The sequence below is a fragment of the Trachinotus anak genome, unplaced genomic scaffold, assembly GCF_046630095.1.
Source record: "Trachinotus anak isolate AG129_WGS33_773 ecotype Australia unplaced genomic scaffold, CSIRO_AGI_Tana_v1 ptg000036l, whole genome shotgun sequence".
In the NCBI taxonomy this organism is placed as follows: Eukaryota; Metazoa; Chordata; class Actinopteri; order Carangiformes; family Carangidae; genus Trachinotus; species Trachinotus anak.
The window spans coordinates 280,556-297,757 of record NW_027273887.1 but is presented as its reverse complement, the minus strand read 5'-3'; the positions used below and the strand labels follow the sequence as shown (position 1 = coordinate 297,757).

Below are 17,202 nucleotides of genomic sequence, written 5' to 3'. Positions count from 1 at the left end.
TAAATGAACCACGATAGAAACAAGTCAAAGATTTCAAGAGTCATTTACATTTTCATCAGTAACATTAGTGAAAATATAAAAAAGCTTCTGTTGTGATGAACATTAAAGCTGCTGTTTTCACTCAAAGCAAATGACAAAGTGGAACCAAAACAACTTTATTTACAAAAACAAATCTGGAGTCTTACAGTTGTTTTCACCCCAATAATCGCATTAAGAAATACACTCTAAAACTATATTAAAAAAAAAGGAAAACAAAACAGGAAATAACAGGGAGTCAGAGGGGCGGGGCTCTGGTATGATATCATCCAGGTAAGATCAGATCAGGTCGGCCACTGCAGAAGAAAAAGAAACATCAGTGTGGAAAACAGCCAATCACAAGAAAACTTGGTGCTAGCTAGTTACATTAGCTAACATGCTAACTCCATATTAGTCACAGCCTTTAATTTAAACCAGCTCATGTCCACAGTGGTAGAGCTGGCACCAGGAAGTGTTGTTTTTTTACTTCAGCTTGAAAAACTACATAAATTATTTGATTAATTTACTGATTTGGTGACTCATCGTTTCTGCTCTAGTTGTAAGAAAACAGAAACATGATGAAACAGACTCTGGACTAATGTGAGCTATGCTAACACATCAGCTAAATGAGCTAACATTGGCTAGAAATAACTAAAATAGTAATTAAATCAAAATAATGAACTGCGCAGAATAAATTCTTCTCAGACACAAGTTTAGTTTCCCAATATTTTGAGACTTTTTTTTATACATTAGAGAAAATTGATAGTGTTTTACACAATGAGGGGATTTAGTGTAATGACGTGTGCAGTATTTGTTCTGATGATGATGTTCACTATAAATTCAATCCACTTATTCTTCATCATGAGTCCTGACTGATCTAAATCTATATTTACCGTATTTTCCGCACTATAGGGCGCACTGGATTATAAGGTGCACTGTCAATGAATGGTCTATTTTCGAACTTTTTTCATATATAAAGAGCACCGGACTATAAGGTGCATATACACACACACTGTAATATTATGGTGAAGCACAGTATGTATTACTCCGCGACGCTCCTGACTACGATAGCCGTAATGCTGCAAGCGGTGCGGCTTTGTAGTTTACCAAAGTTGTACTAAGACATTTTGACAGAGCGCCGTGAGCGCCGTGAACCACACAAAATCGCTTCGAGGTCAGTCAGCACAACCAGAATTAATCCATATATAAGGCGCTCTGGATTATAAGGTGCACTGTCGTTTTTTGGAGAAAATTAAAGGCTTTTAAGTGCGCCTTATAGTCCAGAAAATACGGTACTGATCTGGAGCTCAGTCGAACAGACCAGGCTTTAGATCAGTATCACAAACATTAAACAGCTGCTCTGCTGTGGTCAAACTACAGTGGTGTGTCTGTAAATGTTGCTGCAGCAAGGAATTGTGGGATGCATTCTCCTTTCCTTTGGTAAAGGAGGGTCAAGTGTTGCCTTTGCTAAAGGAGATGAGGGAGGGAGGAAGCATTGCAGCTCCTTTCCTCAGCTCTCATCATGGCTGCTCAGACAGTCTGAACCTTCAGAAGAAGAAGAGACTTTGACCGCAGCCTCAGATTAAACTTGTGTTTCCATGGTAACAGTGCTGCATCACTGATGCTGCTGATCTGGGACTATTTTCTGTGGAGTAATACATGGCGTTTTACACCTTTACTCCAGTTTATCTACTATAACAGCTTTAGTTTTTCTCTGAAACTGACAGATGTAAATTAAGGATTTTTTTCTGTATCATTAATATCGCTCTGCTGTGATGTCATCATCAGCAGAAGGCATGAGCGTTCTGATTGGTTGGCAGCAGCACGTCTGTGATCGTACCATTCATGGGCATCTCATCGATCTGGGTGGAGTAGTACTGCTCGATATCCCTCAGGATCCTGATGTCGTCGTTCTTCACAAAGTTAATGGCCACACCTTTACGACCATAACGACCGGATCGACCAATCCTGGAGGAGGTCAGAGGTTAATGCAGGTCATTAGAGACAGTAATGAAGGGTTAGGGTTACATCAACAAGCTTCAACAGACACAATATCAAACTGATATTCTCTACTCTGACCAAAATGTAATCACTTCATTCTTGAGTCTAGGTGAATGTTTGAAGTTCCCTCCAGGTGTAACTGAGGTCACCAGCGTGTTCTATACAGAAACACTTCCACCATAGAAGAGAAGACCAGTTTCTGGACCATAAAAGTAACATGAAGCTTGTTTTACATGTTCTACATCATGTTCTATATTCACTGGTTCATCTGGTTTCATTCATAAAATTTCTCCGATGACCTGTCGGGACTATTTTCTTTGGAATGATACCTTGTTTAATGTAGTGCTGTGTACCTGTGAATGTAGAGCTCTCTGTTGTTAGGCAGGTCATAGTTGATGATCAGAGAAACTTGAGGAACGTCCAAACCTCGAGCCCAGACGTCCGTGGAGATCAACACCCGACTGAGAATACACGAGAGGGTTTCTTTACACTGATGACACGTGAAGGGCGTGTTCTCCAGCTATCAATCATGTTCTACATCATGTTCTACAGCCATTAATCATGTTCACTTTATCTATGTTGTGATTAATGAAAACAGAAATGTGCAGATAATCAATATGAAATGATCAGAGCTCTGAGTTTGAGCAACATTTGAACAATAAAAAAAATGAATCGTGTGTTTACAGTAAACAGCCGATTGAATCCAGTATTTACAGTGAACAGCTGATTGTCACTGTGCAGTTAACAGATGACTGAAATAATTTAAATGAATTAATGAAAGTTAAGTTAAAACACTGGAGCCTAGAGTATGAAACATGATCTGCTGTTTTTTTCCCTCTCTGCTGCTGGTCCTGGTCTGACTGTGGCCCAGGTCCTGGTTCTGGTGTGTGTGTTACCTGGCTCCTGATCTGAACTCCTTCATGATGGACTCCCTCTCTTTCTGAGGCATGTCTCCGTGCATCGACGACACCGTGAAGTTGGCCTCCCTCATCTTCTCAGTCAGCCAGTCCACCTGAAAACAGCACAGAGACTCAACCTCCCACAAGGCTTTCCTGCTGCAGACTGGACTGACAGAGACATATCCAGACTGAAGGCTGGGAAGTATTAATTAATCTAAGAGTCACAGCTGTAAAACAGTTAACATGAAACTGTTGAATTCTGCGTCTCTGATGTAAACAGCTGCTTTGTTCTGTGATGTGAAGAATAAAAATTTATTATAGACACAATGTCACTGATCTCATAACATTTAAACACCTCTGTGTGTGTGTGTGTGTGTGTGTGTGTGTGTGTGTGTGTGTGTGTGTGTGTGTGTGTGTGTGTGTGTCTGACCTTCCTCTTGGTGTTGCAGAAGATGACGGCCTGTGTGATGGTCAAGGTGTCGTACAGGTCACATAGAGTGTCAAACTTCCACTCCTCTCTCTCCACGGCCACGAAGAACTGCTTTATTCCCTCTAGAGTCAACTCATCACTGAGGGCAAGAGACATTCACACACAAGGGGAGAAAGAGGTCAGCTTAACCGTGAAGACGCTGCTGCGCTGACATGTTGTTCAGAGTTGGGATGTTTCAGTCCATTCATCCATTTTCTTCCTCTTATCTGGGGTCAGCAGGGGTGTAACAAATAACCAATATCAATCAGAAATTGGTTTTAATTTAAAAGACTCGAGTTCATCGATATCTCTCTCTCTCTCTAAACTATTACAGGACTCATCACAGTAACATTAAAATAGCACTCTGCTTGCGAGGGCTAGACAAACATGTCTGACAACACTGACACGATGTATAATGCATCGTCAAGTCTGAAATCCAAAGTTTGAAAGAGATGCGGATTTCACAAGAAGAACAGAACACTGGATTAAACCGTGGCAACATGTAAAGAGTGCAAAACAGCACTATCATACAACGGTAGCACTACTTCACACACGTTCCCAGTCCAGATGAGATATATAATCTCTGCACCCTTTTCTGGGTCTACCCCAGGGTTTCCTGTCAGTTGGACATGTCTGGAAGACCTCCAATGGGAGGTGCCCAGGAGAATCCTAACCAGGACCTGTACCCACAAAGTATTTTATCTTCCCACTCAGAGTTCTCCTGAGTCGCACCAAAGGTTTCTGACTAACAGTTTTCTCCTGAATCCTCTTCACAAAGCTGCTGAGACCAACCAGACTTTTTTGCTATGGTGACGTCAATTCTCATGGACGAGCTTGTTGCAACAACCCCAGTAATTGGCTGATTAAAGGCCAGTGAAAACACATGAGCAACATCCTGCAGTTATAAAAAAAAACACTGAGAAATGAATGAATACGGAATAATATGATGAACAGGTCTGTGTTGACCTGGAGAATAGAATTTACTATAAAAATTTAACATTGACTGAGAGGCTGCGTTCCACCTGTTGTACCTGTGGTGATGTAGCTGTGGTCCCGGCCATGGGGGGCGTGGGGGTGATGCCCACTGTCCCTCACAGTGACACACATGATGAACATGATCCTGTCAATCAGCTGCCTCAGGCCCCTCCCACTAACATCATGAACCGTGTGTAGATCTACAACTGGAGCAGCAGCAACACAATCTGTGTGATCAGGACCACCAGGACCAACACAACCTGTGTGTTGATGTTTGATGTTTCTCCTGTTCACAGAAATGTCCTGGAGCTGGAGAACATCTAGAGGGAACCGTATGAACTGTTCTCTGATGTGGGTTCTACAGAGAACATTTATTGTTTGGTGAACAGATCATCTCACAGATGCTGGAGATCTCCATGTTGTCAACATTACAGAGTCACAATGTTGTGAGGGGACCACAGTCCTTTCTGATTCTCTGTGATCTGGTCTCAGTGAGTCAGGATCCCCCTCCACTACTTCTAACTCCTCCAGACTCAGGTTCTACTTTTAGCTCTAAGTGTCTCTGTGAATTAGTCTGAGTCACAAACATGAGGAGTTCTGAATCAGGACTGGCAGGACCAGTATTTAAACCAGACACTGAGGAGAATCTTTTAGTCTGATGGTTTGTGAATACAGGTCCTGGTGCCTAAACCACCTCATCTGGCTGAAGGAGCAGTGACTCTACTCAGAGCCCCTCACCCCATCTAAGGCTAAGCCCAGACCACCTGCAGAGGAAAGTCATTTCAGCTGCTTCAGCTCTCCACATACCTACAGCTAGTCTACAAAGCCAGGCCTCCGACCCGGTCCAAGCCTGATACCTGTCCTGCAGGTGGTTTGTGTAAATATTTCATGAATGATTTATGAGGGTGTTTCTGCACTGACCGTTTCACCAGGATGCGGATTGGGTCAGTCATAAACTTGTTCGTCATCTCCAGGATCTCGTGTGGCAGCGTGGCACTGATCAGAACCACCTGTGTAGCTGGGGGCAGGTAACGGTACACGTCGTAGATCTGCTCCTTAAAACCTGAACAGAAACAAAAACAATACTGACAATCTGAATGCTGCGTTTCCACCAGGTTCTCCAGCAACATACAACCTGACAACACCACAGACTCACAGTATGTGTTAACAGTTTAACAAGGCCCTGTTCAGACCAGTCCAGACCTGGCCAACATGTCAGCCAACTTTTCCTCCACAGAGACAGTCTCCAGGTGACTCACTTGCACATACTCAGCCTCACCTTTGTTGAGCATTTCGTCAGCTTCGTCCAGCACCAGCATCTTGATGGCTCTTGTCCTCAGACTCCTGCGACGAATCATGTCTGCAGGACAACATATGTTCACTTCCTATTGGCTGCGTCAGTCAGAGGCTGACCAATCAGTGTTCAGACCTGAGACAGGTCATCAGTCTGCAGGGTACAACTGCTCCGACTCACCAAACACTCGTCCAGGCGTCCCGGCCACCACGTGCTGACCATAGTCCAACTTCCTGATGTCCTCCCCTACGTTGGTCCCTCCGATACAGGCGTGACACTGAACGTTCATGTAGTCTCCCAGAGCCAGCAGCACCTGGACACAGGAAAAAGAAGCAATCAGTGACCAGGACACATCACCATATCGCATATCACATCTGCTCACATGTGATTGGCTGGGTGTGTCTGCATGGGCGGGGCTACCTTCTGAATCTGTCCTGCCAGCTCTCTGGTTGGGGCGAGGATCAGAGCCTGGGTCTCCCTCACCTACAGAGAGGAAACACATTACAATCAACAGTCCAGTTCACACTGAGATACAGTCTCAAGGTCAAGGGTCAAAGCAGATGACAAAACAAGTACAATACCATGTACATTGCTGAGCTTTCAGTCACATCACATGAGATTCACATGAATATGAACTGAAAGGTTGAATAACTCAAAATGTTGATTTTATCCTGGTGCAGCCATAATAACAGCGACACCTTCAACTTCATCATTTCTGTGTAAGAGACAAAGAAAACCTGTGACCTGGATTTTCATTCATATGTGAAGCTAAAGAGAGTGAACTGACCTGGATGTCCAGACACTGCAGCACTGACACACAGAAGGTGGCAGTCTTTCCTGTTCCAGACTGAGACCTGAACAGACCAGAGGCCAACTGTTAGAGAACATCCGAGGTCAGAACAGGACCACCACAGATCTGTGGTCAGTTTTTAATGTTCTTACTGTGCGATGACGTCTCTTCCTTTGATGATCTGTTTGATGGCTCTCTGCTGGATCGCAGATGGTTTCTCAAAACCTGAAAGGCAGAATACACCCAGTCACATTAAACGTCTGGTTACAGCTAGACATGTTCAGCTCTTTTCAGACATAAACCTTCCATTTCTGTCACACAGACAAGTGTCCAGGGACTAATTGAGGTTTTTGATCATCCAGTTCTTTGTTCAGCTTATTTGGCAGATGATGGTCTAAAGAGCCACGTTCATTAACCTGGTCTCAAACTCCACCTAGGTTCAAAATTTATTTTAGAAACATATATTAATTTTACAATCTAGAGTCAATGTAACAGCCAGTGATTAGACAGAGAACCTAAAGTGTGAACACAAACACTGATTAATAGCTGCAGTCATTTTTACACCAAATATTTCCTGATGTCAGTTTTGTGAATGTTTGGTTTGTTTGGTCTTTTAAAATAAACTGATTTAAAAAATAGACATCTGAATAATATGTGACCCTGGAGCCTGAAAATGACAGTTTTCTTACATTTTTACCATGAGTACCATGACAATCATTAGATTAATCAACAATGAAAGTAACTTTTGAAACATTATTTACCATATGATCTTTACGTCCTAATTAATGTTCCATAGATTCACAGCAGCTCAGTCTAATGAAAGCTTCGTTCACGTTTCTGATGATTTAATGATTTTAAACGGACCCCCACAGCACACAGAGGTATCTAAAACATTTGATCAGAGTCCTCGGTAGTTCGGCTCGGCTCTCCCCCGTAGATGGTGACTCGTTACTGTCGACAGCGTTCCCGCTGGTAGTTACTGACTGACTGACTGAAGCCTAACAGCGAGGACACCGGGACCAGAGTCCGGTCAAACAAACTCGGTATTTACTTTGAACAGCAGAGAAAGTTTTCAGCTCTGCGGTAACGCGAAGCGGGAACAGCTAACGCTAACCGGAGAGCCGGTGAACGTCATAATACCTTATGATTTATAAACATATTTAAGTCAATCCTACACGTCTGAAACTAAATAAATCTGTACAATCCACCCAGGGGAGCCTATCATGTCAATTCACCGCGGTGATGAACAATTAGCTTTAGCATCCTGAGCTAACTCTCCCGGAGACCGCGCCGATCCCCGGCCTACCGTAGGCGTAGATGCCGCGGAGCAGGTCCTCTCGGAGGCCCATGGTGTCGAAGGTGGGGGTGACGTCCACCTCCTCGCTGGTCTCAAACTCCACCTTGGTCATGTCCTCCTCCTTCAGGATCCTCTTCCTGCCCTGCGTCCCGGCTGCAGCCATCGTCCTCTGAGCGTTTTATTCGACCAAAACTCACCGAGAGTCCGCGGAAAGTCTCCAAATGTCTGCGCTGCACGGCTAACGGCTAACACGGGGGAAGGGACTGCCGCATGTGTCGCGCCGCTGACGTATGCAGGGAGCGACGCGGTGCATGACGTCACACCTAAGAAGTAAACGGTTGTTCCACTGTTTATTTAAAACTTAAAACAGTTCAAACTGGAAGCAGATCTACGTCTCACCTGGTTCACCACAAGGAAACGTGTAAAAACGAGCTTTATAATCTATATTAATGTGATTTTTATAAATCAGATTCATGTCTGTGAGACTGTTTATCTGGGACCTCATGTACAGTTGTATCTCCAGCAGCAGGATGTAGTGAAGACTGTAATCATTTTAAATCTCATCTGGATTATTACTCTCCAGACCATGTGCTATTGTTTTGTTGTGATATTTTCACCAAACTGTTGTTTTTGTTCCATGAATCACTTTGTATTTGTCTGAAAAGTTCTGTACAAATAAAGTTTGATTGGTTGATTGTTGCGTTCTTCTGTGGTCAGAGACAATAAAAAAATCAGGTCTTTGTATCAGGTGGTTTCTGTCCATGTGCAGAGATGGAGGAGAACCCTGGACACAGAGCAGCTCTGTCCTCACCTCTCTCTAGTGATGTTTTACAGATTCTTCTATTGCTGTAAATCTGCAGCTGAAGCTTCTGTCACAGCAGGTATCAGACTGGAAATTATACCAAACAGGACAGGAATCAATTATCTCACTGATTTTAATGAGACCGAAGATCCACACTAAGGTCACATGATGAGAACCAGCTCAGTTTACTATATGAAGACGGTGAGATGAGACTGAGAGCTCAGAAGCTAGTAAGGAGGCCTTTGAGAGGAACAGTTGAACATGATGGGAAACATGTTGATTGATGAATCGATCTTCAACACAGCGCGTTTCCAGATGTTGAACTGGTCCTTCACAGATCAGGACGGAACGTCCATGTTATTCTTATATATACTTATCAACCTCATTTGATTCAACACAAGTTTATTTCATATATTCACCATGTTTAATATTAGATGGAAGACTGACAGTATGACTACATGTTGCGACAGGGTCCCTCTGTGAGACAGGGACCCCTCAGGGCTCACACCAAAGTCAGTTTATAAAATGCTTTATTTTAGAGCTGATTCCCAAACACAAGTGATATAAGCACAGTGAACCTTTGGGGCCCCTGAGGGTCCAGGGCCGGCTAGTAATCCAGAACATCAAACTTTCCCTCTAAAAGTCTTTTTATTGATTGATTATTGATTGCTCCAGAGAAAACAACCGCTGTATAGAAACATGAAGAAATTAAACACTGTGAACACATGAAGGAGGTCAGGGATCAAACAGCTGACCAGCTTCAGTTTGACGCTGAGAGAAAAATCAGCAGAAAACAAATATATCTTTGACTTAAGTCAAAAGGTCTATAAACATCTTTCAGGTTATAAAAGAAGTTTTCAGCTGTGACGAGGTACTGCACAGAACTGAACCCAGACCAGCTCTGCAGAATCCTCATCAGAGTTCATGTTGATCCGGTTTGTCTTCTGATGCCTGGACCACACCACAGTTCAGCTCAACAGCACACTGACTGTACACACACAGGTTATATCTGTGACATAATCTCTGATCAATGATAAATTAATTGATCAGTATTGATCAGATAACTGATAACTATGTCCTTAAAACTAAACTGTTCAATCTAAACATGTATTGTCCTTTTTCACATTGTTACTATGACAGTCAGCTGATTGATAGCTCTCCTCTGTACCTCTCCGAACACCTGTGGACAAACCTCTTCACACCTGTGAGCTACGTTCACACTGAAACCCTGCTGAGTCAGAATGGAGTCATATGAACACATGAAGCTTCCTGATCTGTGCGTAGAAATGAACTGACAGTTAAAGTGATGGAGCAGATTCAGATCTGAGCACTTTGTTTTTTTATGTCAAAGAGACACAAAGAGAAAGACATGAACAACAGATACATTCACAATACTGTTCAACACACACACAAACACACACACACACACACACACACGCACACACACAAACACTTGTACTTCTATCTTTGTGAGGACACTCATTGACATAATGCATTCCCTAGCCCCTTACCCTTACCTTAACCATCACAACTGAGTGCCTAACCCTAACCCTGACCCTGACCCTAACCTTAACCTAAACCTAATTCTAACCATAACTCTAAAACCAAGTCTTAACCCTCAACATGTGATTTGAAGGTGTCTCAAAAAGTGAGGACCGGCCAAAATGTCCTCACTCTGTTAGTAAAATACTTTTTTTGATCCTTACTATGTAGCAAGTACAAGTACAAGTACAAGTACGTACACACGTACACACACACACACACACACGTACACACACACACACACACACACACACACACACACACACACACACACACACACACACACAAAGTATGACACAAGAGGCCATTTGTGAATTAGACCTGAACCGGGTTTCTTGCTGGGAGCAGGTCGTGGTGGTGGTGGTGATGGTGGTGATGATGATGATGATGATGATGATGATGATGATGGTGATGGTGGTGATGATTACTTTACAAGAGCAATGGTTGATTTTTGTGTATGAAGTAACACAGGTTATAACATGTCCTGTTTTAATATTATAGCAGCTTCATGTGAACGTGGAGTCCTGCAGGGACTCTACAGAGAGTCAGCATCACAAAGTGAGGAGAGGTCAAAGCTAGCTGGTTAGCATGCTTCAGTAGAAGCACAGACGTGATGATACCAGAGTTATTACTGGTGTTTGTCTCCACCTCTGGAGACAGATGTTGGTGAGTAAAGGATGAAGTTTAATGGCAAACTCACAACATTTCTTTAGACTGGTGAGTAAACAGCTGCTAATGCTAACATTAGCTATGTAGCAGTAGCTGAACTTACAAACAGCTGCTTTAAGTTTTTTCCTCATGACAGTAGATTTTTTTGTATAAATATTTTTCTTCCACAGCATCACAACTGCTTCCTCTTGATCAGATTCTTCAACTGCTGATTTCAGTCCAAACATTCTGTTGAGTTCTTAGTTTGTCTAACGACAAATGTGTCTGTTCCAGGTCTTTGTGTGTTTACTCTGACAGGCTGAATGATGCTGCTGATGTTTACATTACAACAACAGGAAATAAACAGAAACAAACCAAACACAGGGAGTGAGAAAAAAATGACTGTGATGTGATGTGATGTGATGTGATGTGGTGTGTGTGTGCGTACAGTTTTTGTTACCTCTTTGGGACCTTATCGGCTATAAACACAGACCCTGTTGGGACCTGTAGTCCTCATGGGGACCATGCGGTCCCGGTCAGGGTCTGGGTTAGACTGTCCACAATGAATGGAAGTCAATAGCTGCACCAACTTGTGTGTGAGTGTGTGTGATGTGACAATCATTCGTCTTTTGATTGGTGGACGTCCAGACTGACAACCTGCAGCTCCGTCAGGTTGCTGCTGCTGCTCTGCTGACTGATCACCATCTGAACAACAACAACACAAACACATGAGCAGGTGGACCTGCAGACTCAGGTGTGTGACTGTGTGTGCTCAGTGTTGTTGTACCGGGTGGAGCTGGACCGCCGACACTGGGATCTGAGCAGCGACCGGAGGGAGCGAGGTGAGGAAAACCTGCGGGACAGCACCTGTCAGACACAACCAACAAAATTTTATTGACAACATTATTATAACATAACAAAAACAATGTGAATATCATGGTCGAGATAACCGCTGACTCAGGGTTTAGAGAGCCGCCATATGGACAAATGGTGATTTCATAACTCAGGGTTAATGTAACCATAAATCCAGGGTCATACCAGGGTCATGTGACTGGGCATGGCCTGTCGGGGGGAAAGTGTTGAGGACAGTGAGGCTGCCGTCGCCAAGTGAGGGCGTTGGTGCAGCATACATCACCGTGTGACCACCTGGGTACATCATGTGACCTGCTACTGAGGAAGAGGAGGAGGAAGATGAGGAGACGATCGTGGCCGGCAGATTGGCTGCAGAAAGAGAGAGAGAGAGAGACAGAGAAAGAGAGAGAATCAGGAGCCAATCAGAACAGTTTCGCCTGTGTCACAGTCACTCATTACTACACCATGAAGCACGGGGGGAGGGGCTATGCTCTTACCTGTGGAGGAGGGGGGGTTGTGGATGTCTGGGCTGCTCTGATTGGTGGAGGCCTGCTGACTGCTGGGCTGGACCTGGATGGTTTGCAGCTGCTGAGAGACTCCGCCCCCTGATGAACACACATATAAAAGGTGTGTTTGGATGTTTGGTTCATGTGAACGTGGAGTCCTGCAGGGAGGTGGACTCTACAGAGACTCAGCATCACAAAGTGAGGAGAGGTCAAAGCTAGCTGTTTAGCATGCTAACATCTAGCTGGTTAGAATGCTAATTTCAGTAGAAGAACAGACGTGATTAGACCAGAGTTAACACTGGTGTTTGTCTCCACCTCTGGAGACAGATGTTGGTGAGTAATGAGTAAATGGTGAACTCACAACATTTCTTTAGACTGGTGAGTAAACAGCTGCTAATGCTAACATTAGCTATGTAGCAGTAGAAAAACATGAGACTGGACAGAAGTGAACTTCTCCATATGTACACATTTGTCTCTGTTCTCCTCCTTTTCTTACTGATAGTAAAAAGGTGAGAACAGGTGAGCGACAGAATCACAAACTGATGACTCAACTGTCGATGTTGCTTCTTTACTGTCCTCATTGCACCTGGTTCTGAGGTTTCTGTGGTTCTGTGTGTAATGTGGTTTTGAGGCTGACACAGTTAAGCTGTTTATGATGAACTGATGAGAGAGAGAGAGGACCACCTGTTGACAGTCATAAAGCTGCAGATGAACAAGCACGCACGCACACACACACACGCTCTCTCCCTCTCTATCAGATGTGCGGTGGACGTGTCAGCGTGCTGACCTGACAGTGACACGGTGGCGGGGAGGCGGAGCAGCGTGGTTGGCTGTGTGGGTGAAGCGTGCAGCGTGGCAGCGTGGCCTGGGGCAACGGGGCCCTGGATGGCCAGAGGCTGGCCCTGCAGCTGGCTGAGGGGAATGGTGTGCGTGCCGGGGGGCAGCGAGGCACCTGTGGACAGGTGAAAGGTAGAGGGTGTGGCCAGAGAGAGGTTAGCTGCTAACAGACTGAACAGAAGCTGTGAGGTTAGAACAGGACAGACACAGACACAGTCCTCTGTAGTAATCCATCCACCTGTCTACACCTGTGAGCTCTTCTTCTGTGGTGATGAGCAGCTCACCTGACCTCCACTGCTTCCTATCAATCTGATTACCAGGTGAGTCTCAGACTGATCAATACTGTCCTCCATTTGACCAATCAGTTTACTGATAGGTCAATAAATCCAGCTGATTTCCCTCTGCTGGAGTACGAGGTGAACGAGCTCAAACAGGTTAGAGAGTCAAATATTTATGGTGACAGCTCAGACAAGACAGGTGTACTTTACTGTAACACCTGACTTATCTGATGATGCCTACAGCTGATCTTGCTGGTCACATGACCCTCTTCATGCTCTCAAAACAACAACAGCAAAACAACAACAACAGGTGAGTAAATAAAAGAAGACACCAGCAGGATAAGACAGACAGACGGAAAGAGACACAGACGGCAGGTGACAGACAGGTGAGAGCAAACCCTGCCCCACTACCTGGCATCAAGGTGAAGCCTCCAGGAAGAACAACACCTGCCGACGTCTTCAGCACCGTCCCATTGGTGGAGGAGGAGGGGGGCTGCCAGGAGGGGGCACTGGTCTGCACTTGCATGGACACAGAGGATGAGGAGGAGGTGGAAGAGGATGGCGTGGGCTGTGTGGTGCCAGGCAGGTTGGACATGGTGAAGGCTGGTTTGATCAGGTCCTACAGGTAGAGACAGATGGGAGGGAGAGACTGAGCAGAGAGACAGGTACACAGTGCACCTGAGAACACCTGAGGCTCATCTGTACAGCTGTCTGAAGTGCAGCAGCACACGCTCCTGTTTCCATGGTGTCACATGTTGGTGAACCAGTGAACTCACACATTAGCACATGATTACCATCCAAATTGTACAGATGTTCAGGTGTTGTTGTTGACAGAACAGGTGTATAGGTGTCAACAATCTATACACCTGTTCTGGGGCAAAAACAGACTTTGACTCTTGTTTGAAATAACAAACTTCAGATATTCATCTGAATTCATCCACAAAACAATTTAGTGCTTGACTATCTTAAGCCAGACTGTAGTCCAATGAATTTTTCGTGAATGAAGATTTTTTTTACCTGGCACAGGTAAAGGACATTTAACTTTGTGTGTAACAATAACAAGAAGAATCTCTGTGGTCTCACTGTTCTCTGCAGAACAACGTTAACAAACCACAACATTATGAGCCCTGTGGTCCTGCTCCTTGTTGTCAGATGCTGCTGGTCAGTGCAGGTGTCACTGATTGTTACCATGGTAACATTGGTCTTAGGTGTCTGATGTTTTTGTCCTTATTTATGTGAAACAGTCTGACCCACATTACACCAAAGACTGGAGCAGCACTACAGACCAGTCTGAACCGGCCCCTGGGTTCTACACAGCTGTCCATGTTCACCTATGTCTCTGTCCACTCTGATTCTGATGGACAGTACAGTCTAAATACTGGTCTGTTTGAAGATGAAGTCCTGTTTTCCCCGTTAGACCAGAACCGAAGTCTGAGGCTAAAACATGTAGACATGAAGTCCACGGAACCAGCAGTCAGCGGGTTTGTTCTGGATCAGGTCATGTGATCAATAACTATAAATGTTTAACCAGAGCCCTCCTGGATTAGAAAAAATCTTTTACATCTTTATTTGAATGATTCAGCGTTTTGTGTGTGTGTGTGTGTGTGTCACTCCATGGATGTGGACAATAGCTGCTGTAAACTGTGAGGTGAACCATTACAGACAACAGACCACTGATCTCTGCTGTCTTACTGACGTTACCTTGGCGACCTCTGAGCATCCATCCGCCTCAGACACCTGGTAGGTGAGGTCGGTCTCTTCAAAGCCTGTGGCGCTCATCCTTTGGTCGGAGGAGGGGTCGGAGCGAGGCGGGGAGTCTGGAGAGTTAAGGCAGGTCTGGATCAGCGCTTTCCCCGTCTCTGAGGTGATCATCGGCTGCAGCTTCCTGGTGGCAAAGGTGTACACATGACCCGTCTCACTGGCAACCAACAGCAACACCTGAGTACCGGTCAACGTGGACAACTCATATGCCTGCAGGACGAAGAGGAGGAGGAGCTGCAGATCAGATTGTGTGGTGGGTGTTCGTGTCTGAGAAGCTGCAGTGTTGTTGTATGAAGTGATTTAATAAAAGGTGCTATCAGCACAGTGTGTAATGTTTGATACCTCGGCAGGAAACAGCTGATTGAATTAACATCAGTTTAAACTCAGGAAATGATTCAGTCTTTAATATTAAAGACCTGCAAACCCTGACTTACATTAATGTTTCAACAGTGTTCACCGGTTTCCTCAATTTTCATGATGAACTCTCAACACACACAACATGTTATTCACTGTACAATTGATCAATTATTTAAGATGTATTGATACTATTGAACTTCACTTCCAAACTAAAGCAACATAATAAAACTAAAACAGTTCAGGTCTTAAAATCACATTTGACTCAGAGTCCAAGACCAGGACCCCATCAGAGTTGATAGTTTAGTGAGGAAAAATTTCAAAGTCCAAAATAAATGCAATTAGTGAAATTACATTTGATTACAACCAAAACCTGGTGAGTCTACAGCCACATAATTATCCACTGTTTACCTGCAACCCAGATCCTCAGGTTAAGGCAGGAAGTCTTTATTATGTAGACCATCACTGAAAACACACAGCCATATGTTCACCTGGTTTGTCTTCAGACCAGCCTTTTTGTTTCTGAAATGTTTTGTTCCTACATACAGAGATCACATGATTAAAGTTCACTAACAGAGATCAGGTGTCCACAGTGTGGTTTGAGGACCAGCCAGGGTCTCTGCAGGGACCAGCCTGACCAGAACTTTGGTAATACTCTTAAATAAAGAGTAAAACGAAGGATGTGTTCTGCGTTGAGGGATCATCACCATCTGAAACAAACATCAGACCCTGTGACCTCTGACCTCTGCTGTTTAAATTTCACCCTCACCTTCTTCATGATCCCGGTCTTCCTCTTGCTGAAAGTTGTGTACCGCCTCAGTTTGTTGTCTATGAACTCCATCTTAATCTTGACTCTTCCTCTAGTTTTCTTGCCGGGTTTTGCCCCTGGTACCCCGGGGTTGACCCCGACGTAACCCGCGCTCAGGCCTCCGGAGGTGGGTGCTGACTGATGCCCGACCTCCCTCTCGCTCCTCTCCCGCTTCACCCCTCTCCTGTCCCCGCCTGAACCCGCCGTGTCTTCGTCATCGCCAGAGTCCGAGTCCTGGTCTGAGCCGCTATAAACCACCTCGGTACTGTATTCTCTGTCCCCAAACTGGCCTCCGTCGGTCTCGGTGGCTGTGTTCGGTCCCGGTCCGACCGTGCTCACCGTGAGGCTGCTCAGTCCGGTTCCGTTGCCCGCCCGTCCGGATCCGGTTCTGGTGCCCATTCCGGCGCCGCTCCCCGCCAGCATTTCCTTCTGCGTCCACCCCGCACCGGCCCTGGAACCCTCCTCCTCCCGGCGGGCCAAAGCTCCTATGTTAGCGGTGTGAACACTAACACCCCGCCGGTGCTCGGAGCTCTTAGCCCGGGCAGAGTCAGCTAACAGAACCGCTAGCTAGCGGCTGACAGCGCGGACTAGCTAACGGCAGCTAACCAGTTAGCGGTTACTTTAGCAACAAGTAAAGCTATCCGTCCATCAGCAAACTCCGTGAATCACCGAGAGTTCTGGCCGAACCGCCGGAGAACACCGAGGGAAAAACCAGACTATATTTTCTCTATAAAATTTGAACCACTTTCACCAATAATGAAGAATAAAGTTATAAAGTTATGTTTTTCTACAGTAATCAGTGAGGCCCGGCCCCCTGGATCACTCCGCTCCACATAAGGAAATAACGAGGAGCACCCAGCCATGTCCGTCCGCTGTGGAATATAGCTCTACATCTGTTCCTAATATTTCCATATTTATCCATTAAAATAGCACATAGCTTATCCGAAACGTTACAGTAACATATTATACAATATTTATCATAGAAAAGGCGCGAGATTAATGGAGGTTGTGCGCAGTGATACTAGCACCCGACGCGTTCTTTGGGAGATGCAAGGGACCTACTTTTCTCCATAT

At 45.0% G+C, this 17,202-nt stretch overlaps 2 protein-coding genes across 3 annotated transcripts; both read right to left on the bottom strand.

Annotated features, from left to right (window-relative positions):
* Positions 1-139: 139 nt before the first annotated feature.
* On the bottom strand, positions 140-8,023 carry eif4a3 (eukaryotic translation initiation factor 4A3). Its single transcript, XM_071472274.1, has 12 exons — positions 7,750-8,023; positions 6,596-6,668; positions 6,441-6,507; positions 6,074-6,136; positions 5,834-5,966; positions 5,639-5,719; positions 5,281-5,422; positions 3,346-3,484; positions 2,913-3,028; positions 2,370-2,477; positions 1,856-1,983; positions 140-332 (listed from the first exon to the last, which is right to left on the bottom strand). Exons 1-12 carry the CDS (start codon positions 7,901-7,903, stop codon positions 316-318), a joined length of 1,221 nt encoding a protein of 406 aa, XP_071328375.1. The 5' UTR covers positions 7,904-8,023; the 3' UTR covers positions 140-315.
* Positions 8,024-9,055: 1,032 nt separating this feature from the next.
* LOC139614740 (serum response factor-like) lies at positions 9,056-16,971 on the bottom strand. Of its 2 annotated transcripts, XM_071472272.1 has the most exons (8): positions 16,090-16,971; positions 14,907-15,176; positions 13,617-13,824; positions 12,878-13,042; positions 12,082-12,189; positions 11,771-11,953; positions 11,520-11,599; positions 9,056-11,437 (listed from the first exon to the last, which is right to left on the bottom strand). In XM_071472272.1, exons 1-8 carry the CDS (start codon positions 16,549-16,551, stop codon positions 11,351-11,353), a joined length of 1,563 nt encoding a protein of 520 aa, XP_071328373.1. In that variant the 5' UTR covers positions 16,552-16,971; the 3' UTR covers positions 9,056-11,350. The 2 variants fall into 2 exon arrangements, with proteins under 2 accessions (XP_071328373.1, XP_071328374.1); XM_071472273.1 differs by lacking the exon at positions 12,878-13,042.
* Positions 16,972-17,202: the final 231 nt, after the last annotated feature.

Excerpts from the sequence above, each read along its gene's own strand:
- LOC139614740 (XM_071472272.1), bottom strand. The coding sequence starts at position 16,551 with ATGCTGGCGGGGAGCGGCGCCGGAATGGGCACCAGAACCGGATCCGGA. Across the intron at positions 13,825-14,906 it reads GATGCTCAGAGGTCGCCAAG|GACCTGATCAAACCAGCCTT; the intron begins GTAACGTCAGTA and ends CTCTACCTGTAG. Across the intron at positions 11,954-12,081 it reads CAACCCCCCCTCCTCCACAG|CCAATCTGCCGGCCACGATC; the intron begins GTAAGAGCATAG and ends CTCTTTCTGCAG.
- eif4a3 (XM_071472274.1), bottom strand. The coding sequence starts at position 7,903 with ATGGCTGCAGCCGGGACGCAGGGCAGGAAGAGGATCCTGAAGGAGGAG. Across the intron at positions 6,137-6,440 it reads TGCAGTGTCTGGACATCCAG|GTGAGGGAGACCCAGGCTCT; the intron begins GTCAGTTCACTC and ends TCCTCTCTGTAG. Across the intron at positions 2,478-2,912 it reads GAGTTCAGATCAGGAGCCAG|TCGGGTGTTGATCTCCACGG; the intron begins GTAACACACACA and ends GTGTATTCTCAG.